Genomic DNA, 27,884 nt, shown 5'->3' on the forward strand with positions numbered 1-27,884 from the left:
TTATTAAAGCAAAGAGCTTACGGTATCTTTATTTACATGTTCAGGGAGGGTTTTATGGCTCACCCCCCTTACCCACTTATTAAATGTCAGGAGGTCTGTGGGTGACACACAAACACACACAAAAAACTGTTTAACAAAGTTTAAAAGTATTAACACACTCTAAAACACCAGCCATTTGCAACTGATTCTAACAATGGAGTCAACGAATGAAAACAGCATAAAGGCAAACAAAAACAAAATTCAGAGATGTCTGTATGACACTTTGCAGTCCAGTTGCTAGTTCATTTACATTCTACATTTTATCACAAAAATTGAAAAAAATACTTCCAATATGAGAGCTAGGAAATAAAACAGACAACAGATAAACAGATGTTTATCTCAAGATCAAGGTAACACAATCTGCACGACTCATTAACAAATCTGTAGGTAATCTGCCTGGAGGCTTAACTGCCATATTACAACTGATTTGACTCACATAACCTCCCCCCTTTCAGGGTATGTGTTCATATAGACCTCAACCATTGAATCCAGATCGAACCCAACATCATAGTTCATGTTCAAAAGAGCAAGGCTTTTAGATTTGAATTTGTCAGGCGTGTTCTCCATGTACATCTTGAAGCGCTTATACGCCACGTTGCAGCTGTCTTCCAGAGCCAAGGTAGGCAGGATGCCGATCAGTCTCAGGACTGCAAGCATGTTTGGGAAGAACTTCAAATCGGCCTGCTGCAGTGTTTCATGGATATTGGAGGGAAAAGTCTCCCCTTTGCCCTTTTTGCTCCATTTAACCCACCAACAGTGTAGCTCGGCAGAGAGGGTTCCTGCATTAGGGATGTAATTTTTGAACACCTGTATGCTCTCTTCTTCAGGTTCAGTAGACTTATGCTGCTCTATGACGGCAGGGACCAGTGACAGACACCTCAGAGACTTCAAGTGGTCCTCACTGAAGAGCTCATTCATTTCGTTAATGATGTGGTTCACCACAGGAACAGACAGGTTGTTCTTGTAGTAACTATCTGGTTGAATGGTTCCAGATTCTGAGTGATGCTTTCTCAAGAATGACCGAGGAACCTTTATTGGGATCTCCATTGCTGTGGCTAGGTTAACAGCCTCATCGTTCCAGAACTCATGATACACATCAATGTTGTCAGACACTTCCTTCAGGGAGTGTAATACAGCTTTTAAACTGGTTGCGGCAAAATGGGCATCTGGTGCTTCCCCTTGTACGTTCTTCCCGAATGCTCGAGTAAGTGTCATCACGTTTTTCAGCACGACCAATGCCATGACAAACTCAAAATCAACCAGTGCTTTTGAAATCTCTAAGGCATCATGTGTGACTTGATCACTCCACCGCATGTCTTCATTGTCATGCACGCTGTCCACACAAAGTAGAAGTGCCTCTAGGATTTCCACTGCCACATCAAACGCATCATGTCGTCTGGTCCAGCTGGTATGACAGATGTCCTTCAGTTCATTAGCTTTATCCTCTTTGTCTGGGTAGAAAATCAAAATAGCATGCCCCAACTCCAACTGCAGTAAATTGGACTGACTGAAGAAGGACTCAATCTTCTTAAAGGTAGACATGACAAGCTGAACCCCTGACAAAACCATACCATTGGCCAATGATACATTTAGTGTACGAGTAGATCTCAGAGTAACCACTGCCAGTGGATACTTCTCAATCAGTTTGGCAGAAATTTTTTTTATTTTACTAAAATGTGTCCCAGTGCAGGAGTGGGCCTGACCCCTACACTGTTCCATATCCAAACCCCATTCGTCAGTCATTTCAGACAGTAGTTTCTCTGCCAGGGCATCTCCATCTCCTTCAAAGCTCAAGAATCCACAAAACCTCTCCTGCTGACAGTTAGACTGGTCCACAAAACGGACAAAGACAGGGAGGTGCCATTCTCCGGAGATCTTCACCAGATCATCAGTAAGTAATGAGAAGAAGCCATTTTGTTTAACTTCCTCCACCAGCTTACTGCGGATGCATTTCTCACACACCTCAATCAGCTGACTCAGCTGAACTGAGGAGCAGCACTCCTGATTCACATCGTACCGCTTCTTCAGGACTTCATTTCCACAATTCATGCGATAATCTAACAATGCCTGAAAGTTGCTTTCCCTAAGACCATCCTTTTTCCTATCACCAGGCCCCGTGGGAGGAATGTTTTGCTCTCCCAACAATACAAGAACTTCAAATAAAGACTTGAGATACTCTCTGTATTCTTCTTCCTCATCTGTCTGGACATCTGCCTTAGCTGCGTCTGTGTCTTGAGACTTCTTCATTTCTAAGAGGGAAACAGAAACAGTTGCAAGATAGAAACTAACTCATTCATCTTGTGACAATTGTGGGTGTGGGACTCATTTTCCTTGTCAGAAATAAATATGTGTGTATTGATATTTCTACTTACTTTTTCTCCCCTTACTCTCTGTTTCATCATCTTTGGTCTTCAAAAATAAAAAGACAAGACAAGTTAACTGCAGAAATTAAATTATACAAATTATTTTTCCCCATTTAAAACTACTTCTTTTCACTCACCGTCTCTTTGTTGCGCTTCACCTGTCCATTTTGAGGTTGGCTTGGCACGTCAAAGATAGTTGGTATGGCATCATCTTTCAACACTGTACACTGAGCACCCTGCCAACGAAGTCAAGCAAAAAATGTTAATTATACTGCATATTATAATTATACAAGACCGAATCAAGAATATTACTATATTAAACTTGTATTCAATATCTACATTAAATATTCACCAAGCAATACAAAACATACAGTATTTATTAAATAATTAGTGAAATAATATGCAGGGCTGAATTCTCACATTTTGATTAAAAAGACTGGCAATTAGATTAAAAGTACTGCAATGTCTTCCGTCACATTGGCCTCTGCAATTTGTGCAATTTGAAAACTTACATTATCAATCAAAGATGATTCAAAATGCTTTCCACACAGTCTGTAGTGTCTGTGCAGCTGGTCTGGTGATTTGTCTATCAGGTCCCTCCTCTGGCATTTTTCAACCCACTTCTTGGATCTGAGAGGAGTGGTCAAACCAAAACAACAAGTTTAAAAGTCAAAAGAAATTCAGGTTATATAGTCAATTATAGTTTGTTGCTATATTAATTTGACAAACTATTAACAACATGCTGAACATTTGTCCAATATTTTGTGATTTGTAACAATGACTGAGAATGTAATAGTGAATAATACATTAATAAAAAATTCAAAAGCATCTAAGCAAGCATGGATGTTTTTAATGTTATTAATATGTAAGATATGATGGATATATTAGCTTAGTAATATGATACACTAACATGTCATGCAAAAGCCAAGTAGGGAGATAGATACACTGATAGTTTACCACAGGGTTTATATTAGGATTAACCATGTGGTTATTGACGTGTCTTTTCAGGAATATTAAACTGTACCAGGTCTGCACGTTGGAAATAGTCCTTCAGAAAATTAACCAACATGTTCTATTTAGTTACCCCGGCTTTGCTGCAGCATTTCAACACAAGATCTTATGTGCCAGTGTGTGTACGTTTAACAATGAGCAAAGACACGTGAACCTGTCAAACTTTTGAATTTAGTTTGCGTATCGAGAACGAAATAGATTTGAACTTGTAAAAGCTTTAATAAAGGATGTGCTGCACGATAAGATAGACATTAAATGTTGCTGAACCAACAAGACATGTAAAAACAAACGTAGCCTTGTTTTAACACACATGCTACTTTACCTACAAATAACACACTGTTCTCACTGGGTAGCTAGAGAGCTTCCTGTTTGCTTTAGCATCGCTGATAGCATTAGTTACCTTTCTGGATCATGAGGAAACCTGAAGAGTGGCTGAGGGTCGGATATGCCACTAGTGCAGTTCGGCACCGCACAGTGATTCTGCATTATACGTGTGTATAATACACCTGTATTTTGCTGTGAGATCCTTCTGAGGATAGCCAACTGCTAATGGTAGCTATCAAGCCACTTGAAACAAGAGGATGACTTCCGATTTTGGATTTCAAATTAAAGTGCATGAATGTGTTTGAGGTAAGATTGTAAATTGTAGAATGTGTAATATGAAAACGCGTATCACATTTTCTTATTCATACACACACTTACAATAACACTATGCCAACTAGGCTATGTTAGGTTGTCAAAAAAGAAAGTCCTAAACATAACATTAAAAGTATACCCTGCCCACCACACAACACCAGGGGATCCCTGCTGTTTTATTTGTCCTCATATGTTTTGTACATTTATCCGTAAAGGCCAAAGACAAACAACAGAGCGTATATTTTTAGTTTGTGATGTTAATTTAGATTTTATTTTGAAGGCAAATTGGCTTGCTTCTTCAAACAGTTTTGTAAATCTTAACGTGCAACAAAGGAGCGCGCGCTTCGGTTCATTCCCATAATCCTCCGCGTTCTTTTCAAAGCAAAGGTTGAAAACATGCCGTGGCATGTTGCAAAACATATTCACGTTATGCCATGATTATGATTATGACTGGTATGAAGATGATGATGATTATTTTTTATTATTATTGTTATTATTATTAAAACAAAGTATTTGCATTTTTCTAATTGTATTGATATCGTCCCTCAAGATTTAATTTTTATTGTAGTAACGTGATGTAAATTATGTGGTTATTGAAAATAACTGCTTTTATGTCCCTGTTGATGATTAGCACCTGCTGGAAGTTATAGCTGTGTGTTTATTTACAAAGGCCGTCTCTGTGCTGTAATGCTTTGGGGCGTAGCTGTTTGCATGGACCAGTACTACAGGAATCCTATTTGGGTTCAAATGTTTGAACAGAAGGGATGAAAACTTGTCAGATGACAGAATGAAGCTCGTCTTCTTCAACTCCCGTTTCTAGTTTGGAGACATTCTATTGGTTCATTTTTGTTTCTCGCGATACTACAATGACCAATTGGAGTGCAACAGCGCCAAGTCAAATCGAATGTTTTCCTCCTCAGGGAGACAAACGGCGTGTTTTGTTCCAGTCAGAGCTGTGGTGCTGTGGAGGTGTTTTGTTCTCGTATTGTCCAAGAAACACTACTGTAGGGTAAGTTAGTAAAGTGATGTTTCTTGTTAGTTTTACTTTAATATACTACAGGTATTGTTACTGTCAGCATACTACAGCAGAGTTATGGATATATGTTTCATACCGCTCACATTACCGTTTTTACGTTTTTACCCTCCATGTCAGCTGACGTTACCTCTTGGACACAACGTTAACTGCACTGTATCCAAGACGGGCTGATATGGATGTTTCTTTGTTTTTCGATAAAAAATAATGTGACCAACAACTTAATATATGTAAACTTCACCCAAAAGTAGATAAAGAGTATGTGTCATTGTACTAGCAGGTGTTAATTTCTCATGAAAACTGCCAATACTTGCTATGAAATCGTAAAATTTTGACAGTGTGGAACTCTTACAGGCGTAATAAAATAGATCGTTGCTAGTATAATCATGGCATGTTAAATTATGTAATGACCTAGTTTATTCATATATATAGTTTTATAGTATTTATTGATTTGTTCACCTTCCAGAAATCTCCGTTGACTAAACAGTTTTTGACACTACACAATGGACAACTTCGCAGTTTCAAGACGAAACCACATCGATAAGAAAGTAAGTTAATGTTAATGAACAGCACATGAAATGATTTTCATGTCGTTTTGAATGCTAAGTAACATTCAGAGCTTCCCTTGCCTACATAATGGTCTAATTGTTTTGATTTTATTAGAGAAACAAGGAGAATACTCAGCCTTCACATGGAAGCAAGCCCTTCATCAAAAGAGATAAAACGTCTCTTGCGCCATTCCACCTGAAAAGCAATGAAAAAGAGGAGACCTTGGCAAAAAATGGTCCTCTTAAAGCCAAGGCCAAACAGGCAGACACAAAGTTAGCATGTGTTGAGGCTCTAAAAAAGGTAAAGACCGTGCAGAAAGATGGGAAAGGAGCTGCTGCTGCTTCAGATGTCACACAGCGACAAACATATAGCCGGGCCTTCCACACAGAGCAGGCTGTGAAACACAGAAAAATGGTTGCAGAAGCTCCCAAGCCACCAGCTGCTGCGCAGTCATTCAAATCTGCTCCTGGCATGTACAAAGGCAAGATGGTACAGTCCAAAATTGGATCCATTTGGAAGTCAAGTGCCAGCCTGGACAGGATAGATCACAAACGATCAGCACCCAAAACAGAGAGCCAAAGGGTTGGAAATGCAGCAAAAGCCAGGTCCAAATCTGTTGCTGACCTGCCTAGACATGGCACGCAAAAACCTGCACCACCAAGGTTGAAGTCAGTGGTCAGTAGACCTGCTCAGGTTTCCAAATCCGCTGTCATCAGCCATCCTCCTGCTGGATTCTACTCTGCTCGCGCTCCAGCCAGAACCGTCCCAGCAACACTAACCAGTACTAGTTCCAGAAACACAACTGTGGCTCCCACCAAGGGACGTGGGACTCAGAACTCAAAGCCAAAAATTCCAGTGATAGACAACAAGGTCAACAAGCCTCCTGTCTCAAGCACCCTTAGCCAGTACAGATTTACCACGGAGACTGCAGAGGAAAGACGGTAACATTTTTTGTTCTTCACACAGACACATTTGATGTTTTCCTTTACATCATAAAACTTCAAAAATGTTTTAATTATGTGTTGTGTCTGCAGAGCAAAACTGGCTGCGTGGCAGGCTTCCAAGGGCAAGACTTTCAAGAGACCAGCCATGACAGCAACACTACCCCCAAAAACCAGAGTCTCCAAACCTGAGGCTGATCTCAAATCCCAGTCTCATGTTGAGCCTCAGCGTGCTGCACAAAGCAAATCTGAACACAGTCTGGAAGAACATAAGCCAGATTCTGCTGCTGGTAACTGTGCAGATACACAGGGAGCACAGTTAACAACATGCAACCGAACCACAGCGATCATGAATACTACCCTGGAGCTGCTTGAAAACTCTGATGTAGATCTGCCTGTTGACCCACAGGACAGAATGGATGACGTAAGGAAACAAGCATAGTTACTGTAGCTGTTTTAGCTGCATTAAAAATATTACTTTCCATGATAAACCAGCTTCTTTTCGTTTCATTTTGACAGATTGTACTAAACCTGTGTGATGCTTTAGAGGCCATAGTGACGCCCTCTAGATGCAGCGATGGTAAGTTCAGCTGTGTGACTATGATCTGTTTGTAGTGTTGAATTTGGTAAGTTCAGTGGTATTAAGGTAGTTCTTAAAATAATAATGATCAGTCTACTCACCTCACTGGCATTTCTGGTTATTCTGGCTGTTGTTGCACTCTATACAGATGCTTACTGTTGAACTTGTTACCTTTGTCTCCGTAAGAACTCTCACAGGTGTCAGATGAGTGTGATGCTGAATTGGAGGACGACAAACCAAAGACTGAATGTATAAAAGAGGAGGTGAATGCAATTCTGCAGGATGTCTGCGAGCAGCTGAAGGTTGAGCAAGTGAAGAATGAAGCAGAAAAAAGTGATGATAAAGTAGAGACGGATGACGCTGAGGAAGTAGAAAGTGACGAGGATGACGATGTGATGGAGACCACGCCACCAATGGAGGATGCTTCAGTCGTTAAATACAGTGTGAAGACGACTCCATACCTGCAAAGGTGAGGCCATTCTTTTGCTTAATCCTTTAAGTCAAGCCTGTCATTATTCTGCCATTAATTTAATAGCCAAAAAGTCATTTATTTTCACTTGTAATACAGTATTTTTTTTTTTCCCCCTTCAAATATCTTTTGTATGTAGTGTGAAGAAGACGATTGAAGGTGAGGCCGGTACGTCCCGGAGAAAGAGCAACATCAAAGATCTGAAGTTTCTGACACCAGTGCGCCGTTCCTGCCGCATCCAGCGCAAATCCTCCCACCTGCCAACGATGCTGGTTGATCACGATCCCTGTGTGTCGTCACTGGCCGAGTTGGTGAAGCTCGATGATGATCCCAATGCCTACATTTACAGAAAAAATCCTGCCCTCCTAGAAGATCTGCCAGACCAGACCAGACTGTGAGGAGCTCTGTACATATGTGTTCAGAATTCTATGAGACAGGGTGTAAAGGACACTTTATACTGATGTTAAGATGGTTTTACTAATCTGTTTCTGTTCAAATAATTTTAACTGTCACTTTAAATCATTTTATTGTATTGTGGGGACAACAGTAGTCCTGTCAAGTAATTTTCTGTTCTGAATGTATTTATATGTAACTTTCTAACATAATTTTATGTAAAGTTGACATGTATTGACAAATGCTCTACAATAAAAGAGTATTTATTTTATTTATTCATTCATTTATTTGTTAGTTGTGCCTTGATAGTCTCTTATACAGACTACATACAGGACATAAACAATCTGTGGTAATGCCATGATGAAGATCAATAAACAGACCTCTACCTCTGAAAACCATCAGCTTTCTACCACATACTGCAGCCGTGTTCAGGTTCAGGGAGCAAATGTAGCAAAATGGCTGATACAAGCAAATTTCCTCATTAATTATAAGAAATACTGAGTAGGGAAAAACAACCATGAATATTCCATTGACCTCAATTATGAGGGTTGTAGCATTCAGCCTGAAAACAGACTGCTCATTTACTGCACAGCAAAGGAGAGGATGGGGAGGATAGTTGCTGACACCTGAGAGAGAAGACAGACAGTGCAGGGAAGAATGGCGTAAGTGAGAAGCAAGTGTCTCAACTGCAAACCAAGCAAGTTTAAATCCAATTTGATGGTTTTTATTGAGTCATCGCAAGTTTTCTAGTGGAGAATCCCTGAGCCGCATCAGATTGGTGACTGTGGCTGGAGAGTACCTTGTTGCTCCTGTGATGAGAATCAGTATTGGATCATTTGACTGCGGTTGGTGACACTTGGCTTCTGATGGTGGCGACTGTCTTTAAAATCCCTCAAATGCCCCATAAATACATTATCCCTCATTAACATTCTTCCAGCCTGAACTGACCCTTCCCCTTCAACAACCCCCTCCTTACATCATTTTGAAACCACATTTCTATACACACTCACATACAAATCTTTTTAGTCCTTCCTTTAGTAGTCCCTTATTTTTATGGAAGGTGAATCACCTGAAGTGACCGGAAAGGTTCTGAAATATTTTTGTTAAAAGGGTGATAACTGTTGTCCTGAATTTCGGTTAAGTGTTTGAATGAAATAAGAAATGCTCAAAACTACATTTGACATATCTTTTTCTTATGAGTAAGAATTAGAACTTGTAATTCTCTTTACATTAAACTTATTTTGTAGAAAGTGGAAGAAAGATTGAAAGATTTTCAGTTTTAAAAACGCATGACTTCCCAAATGTCACATGTAGAACTCTGTTGTGTCTCAATGACTATGTAGAGTTACCACTTCATTCTGTTTTTTTATTCTGTGCATTTTATGAGAGGAAAAAAAAAAAGACAGATCACTGTTTTTCATGTTTAACCCCACTTTAATTGACCACATTGTAAAAATCCAAAGTGCTCATAAATGAACACTGCTTTCTTTTGACCGCTTCATGGCAAACTCCTGACATCAGACTGGATGTTTAGACACCAGCTTCCTCTGATCCCAGATGAGACATTTCATTATAACAAAATAAAAAAAAAAGAAAATCATCCACAAAAAAAAAAAAAAAAAAAAAAATCTCTGATGCAATTTTCTTCCCCAAAACAAAAAGTATAAAAAAAGTACTCTTTTCCCACTCATCTGCAGACCATAGGGGAAGGTGTTCAGTGCTGTGCGCTAAAAGGCTGTTTTCACTGCCAGTTGAGGGTTTTATGTTCTTGAAAGACCCCGGTTGTCCAGATCTTTCACCTACAAGATGGAACACAAGACTAGGTTAGATGGTTCAGTTGAAATGCATCTATTGAGAGTTCATACAATGCTTGTGTATTATTTTCATGACTGAATAATATTCAGATAATCTGAGTTTTCATTTGACCTCTGAGACATCAAAAGAAAGGTAAAAGCCATAGGTGATGTCTATAGTTTTGTCTAACCAGCACTTCAAATCCATAAGATATTCATGTGACTTTATTGTAAGACACCAAGGAGAGCAGCAAATTCTAACATTTCAGACCCTGCAACTATAAACTGATATTTGCTTGAAAATTTGCATCAATGATTAATCAATTATCAAAACTGTTGCTTAGTTTTGTTGCTCAGCTAAGACCCAACCTTGTCAAGTAAACCAAACCAAACATGTGATCCCTATAGACACATATGACATGTCAAAGAAAGAAAGTTAACGGTTTTACCTTGTATATCCTAACCAGCCAGTGCTCTGTTGTGTAGGCCTCCTCCAACACATCCAGTTCAAAGTCTTTGTTCCCAATCTCAGCATTCCTCACTCTGTCATAACCAGGTGGGCGCTCTGCAGAGAACATCATTAAGATCATCAGAATTACAGCACAAAAAAGAATTTATCATATCTATGCTTTACTCGTCATTTTATGTTGCGTCTGTACGGTGCAGTCAGCAGCTGATGTCTACAATATTTTGGCACAGTAGTTTTCGCTAGGTGTTTACAGACATGCTTGGTTTTAATCATAGTTGTGTCTAACTTAATGATTAAAATACAGTGTATCAAACAAACTGAACAGCCTGAACTTTACAGTCCTTTCAAAAATGGCACACATGTGGCTCATTCTCAATGTGTCTCTAACTGCAAGGAGAAACTGTCTAATGCAAGGTGATAAAATTATCATCCCAGGCTGTAGGGTTACTCACTGGCCTCTGTGTAGACCTGGCCGAAGCGGTAGTAGCACATCTTGTACATGAGGCAGTTGAGCAGGACGGGCGAGCCCTCGCGGTCCACTCTGAACTCTCCGGTGGGAGTGTAGTAGTCATGCTCCTTGATATGTTTGCCTGTGTCTGTGCTTCCCCCAATTCGGACCATCCACAGAAACTTATTGATGTCTGTGATGGACAGAGGTTGATTATTACACAGGTGCTCATAAAAATGCCCTGGAAATATTATATCATATTTAATCATTCATCATTCATATAATCCACAGTACCTGTTTGATGGGTTAACACACAGAAAACGTAATCAGAATACTTTATTGATCCCAGGGGGATATTAGGTTAGGTTAGGTTACATTTGCTCCCCCAGAAAAGAGAAGAGATTAGGAAGTAGATTACATAGGTAAAAGGATAAAAAAAATAATCATAATATAAAAATGTGTACTCATGTTGTAATAAATAAATGAAAAAAATAGAAATATATAAGGCTATGAGTATAAAATTGCACTTGTCTGAATTAAAGAGGGGGGAGTGGAAATAATACATAAAGAAGAGTTATTACAGCTAAGAGGCTGATTTTTTGCATCCTTTTCATTTGTTTTTATTCAAAATGTCCCATCTTAAAACAAATACACCACCCAAGAGACACCTGGTTATACACATCATCACATGGAAGAAATGCTACTACATTTGAGGGTGTCTGGTAAAACTTCTATGTGTAGTAGAAATACGTCCGTCCATGCGGATATTTAAATTGTTGCACTGACTCTGATGTAGTGATACTTGGTACGTACCGTCAGAGGAATATCCCGTTAGTCCTCCAAAGATGACCAGGACATAACTGACATCCAGCTCCCTCATGATCTCATAGGCCCTCTCTTCTGTAGATGCCATGGCCTACAGAGCAAACAGCAGCCCCGGTTAACACAGCAGCACTTTATGAACTTTATGAAACATGAGTACCCTGAAGGTGACCCAGCTCACCTGTCCAACTCTGGAGATGTGAGTGTTGTTCCAAGTGTTGTTGTCCACTAGAATGGTTCGATTAGCCATGGCAGTTATCTGATAGCCATAATCCCACCATGACATGACTTTGGCATCCTGGAACCACAAAATCAAATCAGTATTTGAATGGAAACACTTTGACCTTATGGCTATGATAATTAGAGCCTGAAAATTGGATTTTTGGGGCCGATGCCAATACCAATATTAGGGAGTAAAAAAATTCCGATATTGATATATAAAACACCTGTGAAAAAGATATGTAATTAAAGCAGGATATTTTACAGTTTAACAATAAACTTTATTGTCCAAAATGACATCAGTGCACTGAAACGGTAAACTTCACTGGGAATTAAATAAAATAACTGTAAAAATAAATAACTATAAAAAAAAAAAAAAAAAAAAAAAAAAAAAAAATATATATATATATATGCAATATCGGCCGATAAAATTGGCCAACCGTTAAATTGGTCTGACTCTAATGACAATCTCAACAATCTCTACAATTCAGATAACTCAGCATCCTGCTGTAATAACTGACTTATTCTTTATTTCTCTGGGTGTCACTGACCTCAGGAGTGTTGTGGCGGAGCCAGTAGTAGGCCTCTCTGAAGTCATCGAAGATGATGCGGCTTCCATCACCTCCACGCGCCGACAAGACAATTGAGGGAGAGGAGTATGCTTCGCTGGTCACCCAAGTAGAATGGAAAGTGTATGTGATGAGGAAGAAGGCCATGACCAGAATCATCCCACTGGCAACCTGGTAGGTAAGAAACACAGGATGTCATCAGGTCTTAACCTTGCATGTGTGCTTTTATTCTGACTACTGGAATAAAGATGGCCTAAGAAAAAAAAATCAGCTTCATTTAATTAGAATGCAAAAGTATTTTACTTGTAAAAGAGTATGCATCATCACAACATCTTCACAAGAGATTTTTTCAATGTTCATAAATATTTTATTTAATTTAGTGAAAGTGTAAAAATACTCCATTACAAGTGATAGTCCTGCATTTAAAATCCTACTTAGGAAGTTTAGTCCAGTGGTTCCCAACCTAAGGGTCTGGCCTCTCCAAAGGCTCACAATGTAACTCTGAGGGGTTGTGAGATGATTAATGGGAGAGGAAAGAAGAAATCTGTTTAAATGTTTTTAGACTTCTCTCTAGTCTCTGCTTTCCTCTGTAATACATTCGATAATTTTACCATTTTACCGTTGCTCCCTGAAGAATTACTTGAATGAAGCCATCTGAGAAAGTTTAGAGGGGAAAAGTCTGTTCGTTGGAACTGCTTAGACATCTGAAATACGACAAGGAGCCTCAAATGCTTTTATGTCAGGGGTCGCTAGCCAAAAGGTCGGGAGCCACTGGTTAAATGTTTAACAATATGTTGAATTTTCTAAAGCTTGTCGTATAATTTTTTGTCTAAAATCTTAATCCGACAAGGACCCAGTATCTTCAGTTATCAAATAAATAAGTAAAGTACAAGAATCTCAGAACTAAATGCCCACCACTGGAAACAGAAATAAAACGAACAGAGGGAGGAACAAAATTTTATGGCCTCTGAAACCATATTTTAATACTCAAAAATGCGACATGTTGCTTTACACAACACAGTTTCAACATCTATTTTTCAAAAGGCCTGAGGATACAATGCTAATTATTCAATTTAACCCCGACCTTATACTCATTTATATATAATAGCCATTAAAAAAGAGAAAAAAAGAACAAGCTAGACATGGTAGAAGTCATAACCATATAATACCTCTGTATTACCTGGAATGTATTATCACTGTATTATCTGGCTTAATAATAACATCATCAGTGCTGTCAATGATTGTGGCTCCCACTGGATCTAAATGATGAGGTTCAACCAGTTTGAATTGTATGATGTTTTATGCCACAACATTTGCATGGCATACAAAAATGTCACCACCCTCTACCAGTTAAACCAGCACTCTGAACCAGTCTTCGCTTCCTACCTCGTTTTTGATGGGGTAGGTGGAGTCCTGCTGCTTCTTGCTCTTCTTGTCTGGCCGGCTCACATCCAAATTCTTCATATAAGTGGTTAGCACCTGGGACACACCGATGCCCGACAGGATGCACATAACTGGAGCCAGCACCAACATAAGACGCACCTGAGGAGGCAACAAACAGGAAGCACATTAACCCGTAGTACATGTAAAGCAGGTGCATGTTCACATGTTATATATATATATATACTTCTCTCAGGAGAAGTATCTGCAGCTCTATACAGGACGTACCATGACAGCTGAGAAGTACATGCTGGTCACTCCATACATGATGATGAAGATCCTGGCGTCCGACAGGTTGTTGAAACAGTAGTAAAGTCCAACTGTGAGGAAAGCAAAGGTAACTGTCAGTCAGAAAATCAAACTGTTTGCTTCATTCAGAGTGATCTTACAGTATAAACAATTTACTACTCTGTGTGTTTATGCTGAGTGTACACTTGCCTGGGAACATGAAGACGAGCAGCTGGAGGTCAAAGTAGTATGAGGACCAGGTGGTGGGCTGGTGCTCAGAGACGGAAGCGATGATGGGGATGTTGTTCTTGGCGTAGGAGGGGTCCAGCAGGGAGTAGAAACGACCAGTCCATGGAGAGATCTTACCTGAAGGAAATATAGTTCAGGTCAGTCACGGTAGGGAAGGGTGAAGCAAACGTTTTAAAAAGGTTTTTCTGTCCACATATGCCAGTTTATCTACTAGTGCATCTTGTCACTCCTCTTACCTGTTAGCATGAGAACAGTGCCCACAGACAGCAAGATGAAGCCCACCAGTGAGATGACGCTCTTGAACAACACCTCAAATTGCTGGGCATTGAGTTTGCTGCGCAGGTAGTCCACAAAGGCATGAATCTGGCACAAGCCAAACATACCGAAGGCTGCCATGTGCTCTGATGACTGCACCGGCTGGTGTATGAGAGGAGAAACAGAGAGATGAACTGAGTGAAACCTCTTTGCGCTATCATGTGACAATGACTTGTTTTTCATCTTCTTTGGCCTAGATGATGGTATGAATTTGACAATTCAGAAATGTTTTCTCTCCTGGACACTCTAATGATGTTCCTCAAGACAAGGCACAAGAACCAGAGTACGGATGCAACAATTTCACTTTACCTGGAAACCAACAAAAGAGATCTGCATGGAGAGGATGGTGCCCAGGCAGTAGACTGTGCAGTAAGCTACATATATGCGATGAGAGAATCGGCCTGTGAGCATCAGCACCAGGACGTGCAGGGGGATAAGGTTGATCAGGAACACGTAGCCACCCCAGGAGGAAACCTACACACACACAAAAATACCTTGTCATGACCCCAGCAAACTCTGCATTAGTTCAGTCAAATATGTAGAGGTTCAGATCTCCTCACCATATAGAAGTAGGCCAGTGCACACATGGACGACCAGTACACTGAACCTGTTTTGACCGCTTTGATCCACATGTAATAGGTCAGCAGCATGCAGAAGATGGCGATACCTGAGGAGGACAGCACAGAGGGATTCGATTAACAATCCTTGTGAGATATTTTCTGTGAATAACATTGTTATGCACAACATGCACATACCTTCATTATCATAGGAGCCAGCAACAGAACGAGAGATATAACCGGGCACCACTGCGATCATGGCAGCAGCCAGGAGCCCAGCACCTGCGTCCTACACAGACAAACAGCTGTTTACTGGAAGTACACTTACAGTCAATAAGCAAACTATTAATCTCAACAGAAAACAGTCCTCATGTACTGAGCATACGTTCCAGTGATTCTACTAATGGGATTTTAAAGGGGCACTTCACAGATTTTTCACACAAATAACAGTTACTTGTCATAAGGATTATCACTCAGGCTATACAGTCATATAATATCCTCGGTGCACTGAAGCAAAATTTCTAACTCTAAGGAAATAAGCTTGATTATGTCATCTGGGTTATCCTGCATCAGACTGACACTTCTGGGTTACAAACTGGTGGCGTGGAGTTTAAAAGATGGCAGTATTTGCCAGCCAATGAGAGCCTAATGAGAGACACTATTGAGTTGCATTATGGGAATTGTAGGATCCAGTGTTAGAGTTTATAACCTTAATTGATATATTTTATTTTGTATCTTATTATGTAAGATACAACTTACCTTCAGCTCCTTGGTGAAGTGGTAAGTGACTATGGCAGTGAAGGAGGAGAACAATGGAGCCAGGAAGACACAGACATTACGGATGTCAATGGTGATGTGGAAAAAATGTAGGACGTGGTACAGGACGGCAGACGTAATCATCAGTCCTGGTGAGGGAAAAGAGAAGGAGATTTGTTCGAGTAAGCTTTGGCTAATTGACATCTCTCCTCTGAACCCGATATAACCCTTGAACTTCAAAGCAAAAAACCCAGAAAAAAAAGCTCATGAGCTTGTAATTGTTTACTTGTTCAGTTCTATGGTAATTTAATCTGATTCCTACCTGGATAGATGGTGCCACCAATAATCCTCCCCAGAGGATACCATGCCCTATCATCAAACCAGTTGTGAAACTTGTAAAATCCTTCTTCTGCCAGGAAGCGGGTGGTACGGTAGTTAAAGTACCTAAAGGTGAGATTAAGGTGAAAGTGAGACGTTACTTTAAGGAGGAACATCATCTAACAATCCTTGGAGATGACCATGATACAAGTGGTACTTACGGATCAAACTCATGGATGACACTTTCAAACCTCAAGACAGAAAAGAGTCTGGTGGAGAATGCTGAAGAAAAGAGAAAGCACACAAGTTAATCCAGATGTTATATCTGTTTATAAGTATTAAGTAGACAAGACTGGTGTGTATAGGACATAGGGGACTTACAGAGGACAGCAGCCATAGACAGGATGAGCAGCTTCAGCAGCGTGTCCTGTTTCTCATAGGACAATCGCAGGAAGCCCAGCTTGGTCATTTTGGCGAGGTTAGGGACAGCTCACCGTACTACCTGATGGGAGGAAGACAAACATTGTAACACTGGGACAAATGTGGAGAAAAGCACAGCCGAGGCATCTGTAGTCCAACACGGACTAAGATAATCTTCATGCTCAGAAAAAAATCCTGCAAAATGAGGTAAAGTTTTCACAATCTTTTTGAGAAAGCCAGACATTCATAAGAGAAATCAAAGTCTTTCAGCTCTAGCAGGAGTGAACGTCCATGTCCAGCCCAACCAGATAAGGCCACGCACTAAGATGTGGCGTCAGGAACCAGGAAGCACCCACTCTAGAAAACTTCTGCAGGGAGTCGTGTCTGTCTTCTTCAGATTTTACACTAAGAATCATCTTTGCAAAGTGAAAACACAGCCCATTAAGCTCTGCAGAGCTCTAATTAACGCTAACTTTGAAGGCGGCACCATCAGAGCGAGCCTTAGAGGTACTGACAGCTTCCAAGCCTTTGCAAAATCAGAGCAAGAAATCAACAGCAGCTAGTACCTTTTATCTGGCTTTTAACTCACACGATATGAGCATTTAAACGGAACACACGCTCTTACGGATTAAACAGCATCGTATAACTAGTCAGCATCAGGCCGGCTAATGCTGATGCTGCCTTCATCCAGCTAGAAGTGTGTGAGTAGCTAGCGAGGCTAACCTACTAGCTGCTGTATAATGAACACCCTAACTCCGTGTCTTTTCTCGGTCTTATTTTGTAAACACCACCTTCACATGTTGCAGCAGGACAACAGCTTAAAAAAAAAAATGCTGCTCCTAAATGAGCTCACAAGTTCATTACTTAATGTTCAATAAGACTCACCCGCTCCGCTCCTGTAACTCATACACTTTTCACACACAACCTTCACCGTGAGCTAATCCCGCCCATAACGAGCTGGTGTGCGCGTTTATTGGTTGAGCGTCAGTCAACAGTAAATCCACATTAATCTGATTGGTTGTTCGGCTGTCCTTCAAATTTGAGTCCCTACCTTGTCGGCGTAGTGTAGTGACGTGTCCTTAGTGAGGAAAAAGAAACGTGTCGCCCCCTGCTGGTTCACAACTTTTACGACAAGAAAATGTCACCGCGGAAAATCGGTAAATATGAACTGTGATCAGCTATATGACAATGGGACATTAACAGTTAGTTCACTAGTATTAATTATAATAATATTTCAATATTTTCACACAGGTGAATACATAATTAATGTTTTATCAGTGGTCCTTCTTGGGATCAGATCAGAATGTAACAGTGCGAGTTTCCCCAAGTGACTAACAAAATTCATGTCAACAATATACATTAAATTCTCACAATAACACACATTACCTGCCTCTGTACGTATACTTAACAGTAAATTGTGGATTGCACACCCACCATATCTTGCTTTGTTGTGTACTAGTGTTAAGTGAGTTGTAGCAAAACCCTGAACACAGTGATCAAAATATTGAATACGGACCAATTTTATTGAAATTAGACGTATTACTTTTACAAAACCTCACTCACAAATATCAGTCTGCACAAACACTGTTTTAAAATCAAGGTCCTTCCCCCCTGATGAGTGAGGGAAACTCAGTGACTGGGTCGCTGCATGGTGGTGGGGCTCTGGTTGAACATTCAGTATGTATTAATACTATGTACAGCACAAAAAGCAAACAGCCAATGATCTTTAGGGACCAGTTATATTTGCTTCGGCTCTCTTGGGAGGGGACAACTAGAGCAAGCAGGTTAAGGCTGATCACCCGTTATAAAGACTAAAACTACAGGACTCCTTCCTTTATCACAGAGCTTAGCATTGTAGTGGTTGAAGTGAAATAAACAAAACATAGACGCAGCAGTTTGGCAGTGTCATCTCACCTATCACCTACTATATTCAAACACACTGAAAACACTGAGGCAGCTTTTCCTTTTGCTGGTGTCACTTGCAGTTTGCAACATGTATATCTCATCAGTCAGTGGAGCGAGGTTTAAATTTGGGATGAGACACCAACCAAACACACACACAAGAGTGACTTTGTTATTTGGTTTCCACTATTAAGGTCACCAATCCTTATTATAGCAGCTCCTGAACTGATTTGCGAATTCCTCTAAACACAAAGCTGTAACAGGACAAGAATATCCTCCCTTTGTAACTGTGCAAGGTCACTCCTGGAACTGGTTGAACACCATCAAATGAGAGATAAACATAGATGTGCAAGAAAGCATTCAACCTGTGAGGAAGGAATGTGACTTGCAACATCAAGAAAACATACTGTAGGTGACAGACTGTGCTTTGCTTCTGAATGCAAACAAGCCCCTTTAAAGTAAAAAAAATCCTTAGTCACAAGTTTGCTTAAACATATTAAAACTAAGTGATTTCTTGTGCTGTAATTTATTAAAGGAGATTCACTCAAATGGCACATTATACAAAAAACAATGAAAGAAAATTCACAAAATAAAACAAGTCAAGAGCTGAGTATATAATGTGTTTTGAGTGTGAGGCACAGGGCAGTCGATTTTTGTGTCACACTGAAAATGTGTCTGGTGGTTTGCTGCAAGTGAATAACCAAAGGGTCAAAGAGATTAGATAAAAACATGTCAACCCTTTATCCTAAACCGCATATCATCTTCATTAAGGGAACCCTTTTGGAAGAATCACTTTTTCACACTGAGTGAAGCCACTCATCAGTTGCTATCCCATCTCCTTCGAGTGGATCCATCACTGGGTGGGCACAAGTCTCTGGCGGGTTGGGGAAGTGTGAGGGGACAACAGTCTCTCTGAGGAGGTGGACGACGTCAGGGAGGACTGCAGGTGGACTGTCTTGTGGAAAAGCTTGTTGCTGATCAACACAACCAGGGAGAAGAGACGCAGCTGGAAGTGGCTGAAAGAGTGGAAATGTCATCAGTGACTCATAGAAAGGAAACCATTTAAAAAGAAAAAAAACTTTTTATTTTAGACTTACTACAACTTAGTTGGTGTCTTAGCCTCATTAGCACTGATGATGAACAGAGGGAAGAGGATGGAGAACAAGCAGCCACTAAGTAGAAAAGGAAGATAAAGAAATAGATATATTAAAGGCAGTAAAGGATAGTATGAGGTCTGGTTTCCAAACCTTCCTCTCGTTCAAACTTCCTGTGTGTCCACTTACCAGACAATAAAAAAATATCTTTAGGGCAGCAACTACCAATTATTTCAATAGCTGATTAAGTTGCTGATTATTTTCTGAATTAATGCTTAAGTCTGTAAAATGTCAAGAAACAAAATGCCCAAAGTCCAATGTGACGTATTTTAATTGCTGATTTTATCCAACTTTATCAGTCCATCACTCTCTTTGACTACTTGTCCAATCATACTTTCTCACTGAGGGCACTGACACTAAATGTACAAATGTATTTGAAAAAAATTCCTGTACAAAAATCAAATTTTTCCTTTACTGAAGCCTCACAAAACTTTCATAGACACACATCATTGTACTATAACACAGTTTGCCTAATTGTCATATCACAAGCATATTGTGTTGATGGAGTTGAGATTAGGTAATTTCAAGTAACTTCATAACTGTTCTATGACAATGTGTAAAAACCTTCTGTAGCAACTGCAAAATGGATAAATACAGATTTACACTTACAAGTAAAAAGTACACAAGTGCTGGAGCTAATTATTATTTTCAAATTCAATGAACCGAACAGTTAATTCCCAGCTGTTTTACCTAATGATGTATGAGGAGGGCAGGGCGGTCAGCAGAGCCATTGGTAAACCAAAGCCAAAGTAATAGGGCCAGTTCCTCTCAATATTGGACAGCCGTTGATGCATCTCAATGCCTTAAAAAAACATAAGGAGCCACATTTTTGTTTGAGTTCTCCATTCAATGCAAATTATTTATTTTGGGTCTAAAGTGCAATGCAAGTGTCTCACCATGGTTAAACCAGCGATACTCAAAGCAATAGAGGGAGTAGAGCAGAGACATGTGGAGGAGGCTCACCATCTGTCCAATGGCATCGATGGGGAAGAGACTAACGATCATACCCTAGAGGAGCACGAAAATACACAACATGATTATATTCACAGAGACTGTGCTGAGAGAGCAGGTTGTGCATTTTCATCCCATTTGCTTTGGAGAGCAGAAATGATGTCTAATTTGTATAGAAATAAAACAATGCAGATCAAGTTGTGGTGCAAAAGTCTTCAAAACAAGTAACTACTTTGCCATAAAGCTTTTTCATAACGTTAACTTTCTCTGAACTGACTTGAGAGTCCAGGAATGAAACTGTTTGCCTGAGATGTTGGGGGTGATGCCGTTGATAGCAGCTGGTCTGAATATCCATAGTGCAATTAGACCTCTTTGCACATTTTTCATGAACAGCACAACTTTGTGACTCACTCAGAAAAGTGTCAAAACAATTCGCACACTGAGCAAACATTTGGTGAATCTGGGCCACTTCACTTTAACTGTTCATCTCAAACATCCTGAGCAGCGATTGTGAGTTTGAGTCAGATAAAGGAGTTCTGGGTGTATGCAGTACGGTGTGAGTTTGTAATACTGATAAACAGAGAAACACAGAAAGAGGTGTCTGATCATGGATCCTGTTTGTGTTCAAAATGTACCTGAATGAGGAAGAGTGCCTGGAGCAGGAGGTTAAAGAGCATATCTGCGATGATCTTACTGACGCTGGGGAACGGCTGAGCTTTACAGCCAGACACTTCAAATGCTAGGTCAGCAATATCCTGCAACAGAGAATCACACGTTTATATCTATATCTGTGACCTGAAAGACAATGGTCTGTTGCTTAAAAAATTTTTTTTTACTAACAGTATTTTAATATTTATTTTTGTACTATTATGTCCTGATGCACTGAAATAAAAGTGCAGAGAAAAGTCCAAAGTAGCGTCAAGTTAGAAATTCAGGTTCATTCAAACACTGTTGTGAATGCTGAGGTACCTGCAGCTGTTTCATAATAAAAGCCCTGCAATGATGCCTCATTCATACCCAATTTCCATTTAATTCCCAGCAGGGCTTTTACTGTGAAGCAGCTGAAGCCACAGGACTCCACATGACCTGTCTGACTTCAGTTCAACTCACCACATCAATAAAAGTCTACTGTATATTTTACCATTTTTGTGCTTTTTGTGATAAAGGATCAGTCTGAAACATTGTTCCCGTAGAACAGACTTCATTATAAAGGATGGGAGAAGCAGAGCTGGCTTTGTGAATCTCAGCTACACTGCAGCCCATTGTGAAGTCATCTGTGACTGTAACTCAATTATAAACACTAATATTCCACTGACAATAAAATATGATTTATTATATAGCTGTAGACAACGTGTAACAAAAGCCATTTAAGACCCTTGACAAGGATACAATTTTGATAACTTTGTGGGTATGAAATATCAATCTTTGCAGTTGGATCTACGCATACATTTAAAAATGGCTGCCTGTTGTGTCATCACATCATAACAGCATAGCAAACTGGGCCTAACCTGGAACCATATGGCATTGACTATCTTGCTGAGAACGAACAGAGGAAGAACCCAGAGGGCGCTGAAGACGGAGGTCAGGATGAACTCTAACCAGGACCACACACTGCCATGGAGGGAAGGGTCACCTGGAGCAAAAAAAACATCTTGTTGACTGACTGGTTCCTGCCACAAGACAGACAACCTGCCCCAGAATTACCAGCAGCAATACATACCAATGATTTTTGCTGTGAGAGTCTGCAGCAGTGGGATAAACACCCGGTAGAAGAGAAACAGACTGAGCTGGAGGCGAGATGAGATGCTATAATTAATCTTCAACTCATAATGTGCTGTGTAGTATAATACTCATATAATAAAAGAACATCGCATCTGAAAGTTACATCAACCTTAAAACTAACACAACCAGGAAATTCAAATTAAATCTAAAAACTGTAAAAACTCTGTATTTATGTAATCACACTGAAGACAGTTTAAGAGTTTTGGGGGCCTGCAGACAGCACCCAGGGGAACAGAGCTCATCAAGGCCACACAACATGGGTGTAGCAGAGTTGGTTATCTGAGAGATCATTTCTTCAGTTGACAATTTACAAGAAGGAAAAATTGTAAAGAAGCTAAAAGATATGGGAAGAAAAACTGCCATCCAAACTATGTAGTGTAACAGTTGGTTCAGTATCTTACCCAGAACACTCCTCCATTCCAGGCACAGCACTGAAAAATCCTACTGGCTACTTTGGGTTCACTGAAAAAGAAAATCAATAATCATAATGATCATCACTGTAGAATATTAAAGGAATAGTGTAGTTTCACTTTAATTCTACAGGTCTGTCCAGGCTGAAGGTATTTAGAAGTGTGGATTTGATTAAGTGTGATGTCAATTAGCAATTAGGTCTTTTCAGATGAGGGATATACACATACACTGATAATGATGATTTTACACATGTATATATTTATTTTCATCACCATATAATGTAGAAAAATGTCCAACCACGTCTTGTTTACAAGACATAAGAGACACAACAGAGGCTCATGGTATTTTGTCAACCTAAGTTCAGCACTTCCTTTCAATCTGTGTAAACTCTTCTCTTTTGCAAGGATTGGTGGGATTGGTAGACCCTAACCCAAACTATCTCTTATTGACAGTCAGATATAACCATTTGACTGGGGGGTCGAGTAGCTCAGTTGGATGAGCATCTGGCCCATGTGTAGAGGCTACAGTCCTCGCTGCAGTTGGCCCCGGTTCGAGTCCCGCATCGGATAGCCCTTAGCTGCATGTCACTCCCCCTCTCTCTGCCTCCCCATTTCCTGTCTCTCTCTACTGCACTATCAATAAAGGCATAAAAAAGCCCGAAAAAATTAAAAAAAAAAAAAAAAAAAAAAAAAAAAAAAAGATATAATCATTTGACTGACTGACAGAGTTTGTTGGAAGTGGTACACAGGAAGTTCTACCTGTGAGACTCATGTCAGGGCAAGAAAGCCCTGTTTTTGTAAGTAATAATTTCTTACAAATCTGCTAAACTTATTGAGTCAGAATATTAAACTGTCAGGTGGAGGAGCTGCATGCCTTTCAGATGAAGCTACTCAATCCCATAAATCACATGATGTTTGCAAGGAAATACGAAATGATGCATGAGCATTTTCTTCATTAGCCAGAGTCAGATTATAACAGTAGCATTGGAACCAAAATATACAGTTTTTTCTTCCAGGCTTACTTGTCTGGTTTGCGCTCCTCACTCTGTGCCCTTCTCTGTGCCAGGGCCCCACTGGCCCTTCTCCTCCGCTGCTCTTCCCTTTTCTGCTGGATGCGGGCATCCAGCTTGGAGATTGTCCCAATCCCCAATATGGAGTCCTTGATCCCCTAGACAGCCCAGAGCAAGAGAGAGAAAATACACATGACATTTTTAACTTGTTGAAATGACCTATGTCATGACGCCTTGATGTCTCAGCTAGTGCTCGTTGAACACATGAATTACAAAGCTGTGTATAGCTTGTGTTTCAGGTTAATGTCCAGTTGAAAGGCCCTCTGAAACTGTGCATGAAGGTGCTGTGAGATATTCTCCATAAAAATGATATAACTGAAGTTCTTTTAGGGTCAGGTGCATTTAATGAAGGGTTTAACACAATACCAACCCAGAGACTATTAAGTAAAATGCTCATATTCCTTCTACAATATCATTTTTGCACAGTACTGTACATCATTCAGAGAATGCGATACAGAATTTCTGTGGACACTACAACAAATATATTATAGGCTCCATTAATGACGAATTTACTTCAGGCCTATTGTATAAGAGGGGTTAATAACATGCAGATGGTTGTTATGTTTTGCTCTGGACATACTGTATGCCAACTGTTTTCTTGACTGTCAGTGTGTCATGATAAAAATCCTTAATCTGCTTAGCAGAACAACAATCGAACAAACCTGCTACACTCTCTTCCCACTTTATTAGGTACAGCTGTACTAATACAATCCAATAATGCAATGAATTTATTTAACAAAGATCATAAATTTTTAGTTTTAGTTGACACTGTCAGAAATGTGATAACTCTACTTTATTTCTTTATTATTGAGCCTGTAGTGGTGGTGTTGTCGTACTCAACTGCATTATATTGAAAGGTGTTTGTAATATTTTGTCCACCCCATTTACATACTCGAGGGTGACAAAATATAACAACTTGGTGTACTTAATAAAGTGGCCCGGCAGTATCTGTCTTTGCTATTTTAAAATGAAGCTGAATGAATCCATTAGTATGAATGCATGGATCAGTTTCACGGATCACTGTGTTAGTACAGTGTGTATGTGTGCACGTGTCTGCTGACCGTCGCAACATTGCGGAGGAAGGCCCTGACGCTGTCTGTCATCTCTGGACCAGCTGCAGATCCATCAACTGCAGAAGGAGGGGGGGCTTGTGACCTGGTGGTCAGCTCTCATGGCAGGGAGGGGCTCACCCAGTAACCTGCAACCACCCAAATCCACAGAGGCAAAGTTAGGACAAGAGCTAATGGGTTGAACTTCTTCTAGCAATTTACAATAATCTTACAATCAAACAATTTGCTTGCAATATACAGTAGTTTATTTAACATTCCCATCCACATCAGCTTTAACCAGCAGAATTAACTGATTGTTTAGAAAATCAGCACTTTAGATAGTGGCTTATTTAGGCCTCTGACTGGCTGCTGGCTGTAGAAATAGTGATCTCGGCATTTCTAAATTTGGCTGTTTTTCAAGTACATTCATGAGACTCCAACTTTTTTACTGCTAATATTTTACTTCAAGGAACAATAACAGTTACTAAATGCATGACAGATACCCCTCTGGCATTGAAACAGTTCAATGACAAAGGGCTGTTTGGCACCTCGTAACATATGTGCCATATTTGGGAGCCATATGGTGCTGATTCATGTGTGATATAACTTTCTAAAGATACCTCATCAACCCACCAAATCAACCACATTTCATTAAAAAAAACTAATGCCAAAGTGTGATTTGTCACTTCTCCCTAAAATATTACTTAATTGTTTTAACAATAAGCCTTTCTTTGTCCTGGACACTGTATGTGGTCCTCTGAGATGTAAATAACAGTGCATTGTGTATCACATGACGGAAAAAGACGACACACTAGTTACCAACTTCACAAACACTGAAAACAGGTCAGTGTATCAGGATCTGATGATATTAGCTAGCTGAAATTATGGAAGCATAGCTACTGTCTGTTAAATGAATGCTGCTATTGTCCTATCTATTTACAACAGAGCCTTGGATTTGTTTGCATGGTGATGTTTTACAACAGCAGCCCCACCTCTCTTAGTCTGAGGCAGTTCTACACGTTTTATAATGGTGAAAACAGGTGAAAGTGAAGCGTTGTGTGTCTCTTGGTGATACTGTTTATCTGACCAAGTTAACGTTCGCAAGCTGAGTCAGTTAGCTTACATAGGTGACAGCGGACAGTGTAATCTGGCTCTCTCCGACCAACCGAAAACGCTTAACAATTTGATATGTGAAGACTGTCACTGTGTAGCTAGTCCGGTCAGCATGACGCCTCTAGTCTCATAATCTTTGATTTTCGTTGGTTTGTTTGGTGCTCTGCTAGCTTTTCTGCCTGGGTTGCTAGCTAACGCTCAACAACTAATTTAACTGTTGTCTTAACGGTCAAGACAATCGCGAAACCAGAGGGTAAAGTCAGAGACAGAGCTCATAGTCAATCACAGTGTCTTCCTTACCTCATGCGACAGGCTCAGGGTTATATTAACTTCGTCAATTCTTTGTTTTAGCCCCCCTTAATGTCACAACAACAACAACACTAAACAACACTACCAGCAGCCAGGGCCGTGGAATACATATTGCGCAAGCTCCGACCTCTAAGGAACATGGGAAGTGTAGTCCTCCAGGTAGGAGGCTCGTATATCATATTACTGTTTTAAAGAGGAGTATTTGGCATTAAAATTAAGGAAAATTTTTGTGTATGTATGTATAATGTATTATATAATTAAATATTCATTCAGATAAGAACATATTATTAAGGCTTTGGTAACAGAATAATCTGTAATCTTTTCTAGGCCTGCATCTAAACATTATAATCTTTAAAGATAGACAAATTTTTTAAATCATTTTGTCTATGAAATGCCCGGAAAATAGTTGAAAAAAAGCTAAACTCTCTCAGAGCCCAAGGTAAGGTCTACTATCTTGTTTTGTTCTTTTGACCCTAATTCAGTTTTCAATGATATGACCTAAAACCAAGCCCCACATTTAAGAAACTGGAGGCAGCAAATGTTTGGAATTTTGCTTATAAAATAACTGAAATGATTATCTAATTATCAGAATAGGTGCTGATTAATTTTCTGTTCTTGACTAATTGACTATTCGACTAATTGTCGCAGTTTTAATCTAATTGTTGTTGCATTGTTCGAGTGGTTTTAAGAATTGCATTTGTACAAAATATGAACACAGCTGTTCCTCCACAGAGCTTTTGTGTAATGATATTTTCAGTATGACATTATTTTTCTGTCTTAATCATCTTTTATGCAAAAATTAAGCCTATGTGTTTGGGCCTGAATAAATGCATCCATTTTTGCCAAGTGACTTGGTCATGATGTCGTGGTATCTAATGGGTCTTTACAAATAATCTTTTTTTTTTTAAACTTTCTCCTTCCTCCAACCATTAGTGGAGAAAAATGTCTTCAGTTACACTGGAAGTGGAAATCACATCCCCCAGACCTGGAACCCATTGCCATCAGTAAACGCTCATTATATATATGCCATACTTGTTTCTTGATTTCAGTTAGTCAAACCTTCAAGACATTTTTTTACTGAATCTTTTGATGAGGCACAAACCCGGACCTACTGCCAGCTATTCCACCCTGAGCAGCTGATCTCTGGCAAGGAGGATGTACACCCGTGGACACCATGGGTAAAGAGATCATTGACCTGGTCCTGGACAAGATCCTCGTACTCGTGGGTAAATTTAGGACAACAGCAATAGATTAATCACACATCTGTATCTCATATATTTGATCATTGACTTTCCTGGTTTTCCACAGCTTCGGAGGTGGCACCAGCTCTGGTCTGACCTCCCTCCTGTCCCTCTGTTGACTTTGACAAAAGGCCTACAACTCCACCCTGATCACCCACACCATCCTATAGCACTGTGACTGTACCTTCAAGGTGGATAATGAGGCCATCTACAATATCGATCACATGAACGATACCTCCACAGGCTGATGAGACAGATTGTGTCCTCCATCAATGGTTGCCTTTGT

General features: G+C 39.9%; 4 protein-coding genes across 4 annotated transcripts; 1 reads left to right on the forward strand and 3 right to left on the reverse strand.

The window, feature by feature from the left end:
* Positions 1 to 3,970, reverse strand: LOC111222259 (52 kDa repressor of the inhibitor of the protein kinase-like). The gene is made up of 5 exons (XM_022745925.1): positions 3,814 to 3,970; positions 2,915 to 3,032; positions 2,540 to 2,638; positions 2,412 to 2,448; positions 1 to 2,288 (listed from the first exon to the last, which is right to left on the reverse strand). The coding sequence occupies exons 1-5, from the start codon at positions 3,897 to 3,899 to the stop codon at positions 472 to 474; spliced, it is 2,157 nt and encodes a 718-aa protein (XP_022601646.1). The 5' UTR covers positions 3,900 to 3,970; the 3' UTR covers positions 1 to 471.
* A 1,014-nt stretch (positions 3,971 to 4,984) lies between these two features.
* LOC111222352 (cytoskeleton-associated protein 2-like) lies at positions 4,985 to 8,256 on the forward strand. The gene is made up of 7 exons (XM_022746061.1): positions 4,985 to 5,058; positions 5,549 to 5,630; positions 5,746 to 6,572; positions 6,666 to 6,996; positions 7,092 to 7,152; positions 7,339 to 7,621; positions 7,761 to 8,256. Exons 2-7 carry the CDS (start codon positions 5,586 to 5,588, stop codon positions 8,017 to 8,019), a joined length of 1,806 nt encoding a protein of 601 aa, XP_022601782.1. The 5' UTR covers positions 4,985 to 5,058; positions 5,549 to 5,585; the 3' UTR covers positions 8,020 to 8,256.
* A 1,156-nt stretch (positions 8,257 to 9,412) lies between these two features.
* Positions 9,413 to 17,559, reverse strand: stt3a (STT3A, catalytic subunit of the oligosaccharyltransferase complex). Its single transcript, XM_022746062.1, has 18 exons — positions 17,503 to 17,559; positions 16,579 to 16,699; positions 16,419 to 16,479; positions 16,202 to 16,323; positions 15,883 to 16,028; positions 15,322 to 15,412; positions 15,127 to 15,233; positions 14,876 to 15,040; positions 14,488 to 14,668; positions 14,213 to 14,368; positions 14,003 to 14,094; positions 13,721 to 13,876; positions 12,317 to 12,505; positions 11,728 to 11,844; positions 11,538 to 11,640; positions 10,729 to 10,917; positions 10,257 to 10,372; positions 9,413 to 9,813 (listed from the first exon to the last, which is right to left on the reverse strand). Exons 2-18 carry the CDS (start codon positions 16,664 to 16,666, stop codon positions 9,775 to 9,777), a joined length of 2,118 nt encoding a protein of 705 aa, XP_022601783.1. The 5' UTR covers positions 16,667 to 16,699; positions 17,503 to 17,559; the 3' UTR covers positions 9,413 to 9,774.
* Positions 17,560 to 18,113: 554 nt separating this feature from the next.
* ei24 (EI24, autophagy associated transmembrane protein) lies at positions 18,114 to 26,480 on the reverse strand. Its single transcript, XM_022746063.1, has 11 exons — positions 26,349 to 26,480; positions 24,948 to 25,084; positions 23,839 to 23,984; positions 22,808 to 22,868; positions 22,345 to 22,411; positions 22,133 to 22,257; positions 21,260 to 21,379; positions 20,570 to 20,681; positions 20,364 to 20,475; positions 19,617 to 19,691; positions 18,114 to 19,535 (listed from the first exon to the last, which is right to left on the reverse strand). Exons 2-11 carry the CDS (start codon positions 24,987 to 24,989, stop codon positions 19,373 to 19,375), a joined length of 1,023 nt encoding a protein of 340 aa, XP_022601784.1. The 5' UTR covers positions 24,990 to 25,084; positions 26,349 to 26,480; the 3' UTR covers positions 18,114 to 19,372.
* Between the last annotated feature and the right edge of the window lie 1,404 nt (positions 26,481 to 27,884).

This window comes from Seriola dumerili, unplaced genomic scaffold (assembly GCF_002260705.1).
Source record: "Seriola dumerili isolate Sdu_G_001 unplaced genomic scaffold, Sdu_1.0 BDQW01000091.1, whole genome shotgun sequence".
NCBI lineage: Eukaryota > Metazoa > Chordata > Actinopteri > Carangiformes > Carangidae > Seriola > Seriola dumerili.

Excerpts from the sequence above, each read along its gene's own strand:
- LOC111222259 (XM_022745925.1), bottom strand. The coding sequence starts at position 3,899 with ATGCAGAATCACTGTGCGGTGCCGAACTGCACTAGTGGCATATCCGAC. Across the intron at positions 3,033-3,813 it reads TTTCCTCATGATCCAGAAAG|ATCCAAGAAGTGGGTTGAAA; the intron begins GTAACTAATGCT and ends CACTCCTCTCAG. Across the intron at positions 2,449-2,539 it reads TGAAGCGCAACAAAGAGACG|ACCAAAGATGATGAAACAGA; the intron begins GTGAGTGAAAAG and ends TTATTTTTGAAG.
- LOC111222352 (XM_022746061.1), top strand. The coding sequence starts at position 5,586 with ATGGACAACTTCGCAGTTTCAAGACGAAACCACATCGATAAGAAA. Across the intron at positions 6,997-7,091 it reads CACAGGACAGAATGGATGAC|ATTGTACTAAACCTGTGTGA; the intron begins GTAAGGAAACAA and ends TCATTTTGACAG. Across the intron at positions 7,622-7,760 it reads ACGACTCCATACCTGCAAAG|TGTGAAGAAGACGATTGAAG; the intron begins GTGAGGCCATTC and ends TTTTGTATGTAG.
- stt3a (XM_022746062.1), bottom strand. The coding sequence starts at position 16,666 with ATGACCAAGCTGGGCTTCCTGCGATTGTCCTATGAGAAACAGGACACG. Across the intron at positions 10,373-10,728 it reads CCAGGTCTACACAGAGGCCA|AGCGCCCACCTGGTTATGAC; the intron begins GTGAGTAACCCT and ends TGTTCTCTGCAG. Across the intron at positions 9,814-10,256 it reads GGCTGGTTAGGATATACAAG|GTGAAAGATCTGGACAACCG; the intron begins GTAAAACCGTTA and ends TCCATCTTGTAG.
- ei24 (XM_022746063.1), bottom strand. The coding sequence starts at position 24,989 with ATGACAGACAGCGTCAGGGCCTTCCTCCGCAATGTTGCGACG. Across the intron at positions 22,869-23,838 it reads GAGGAGCGCAAACCAGACAA|TGAACCCAAAGTAGCCAGTA; the intron begins GTAAGCCTGGAA and ends TTTCTTTTTCAG. Across the intron at positions 21,380-22,132 it reads TCAATGCCATATGGTTCCAG|GATATTGCTGACCTAGCATT; the intron begins GTTAGGCCCAGT and ends TCTCTGTTGCAG.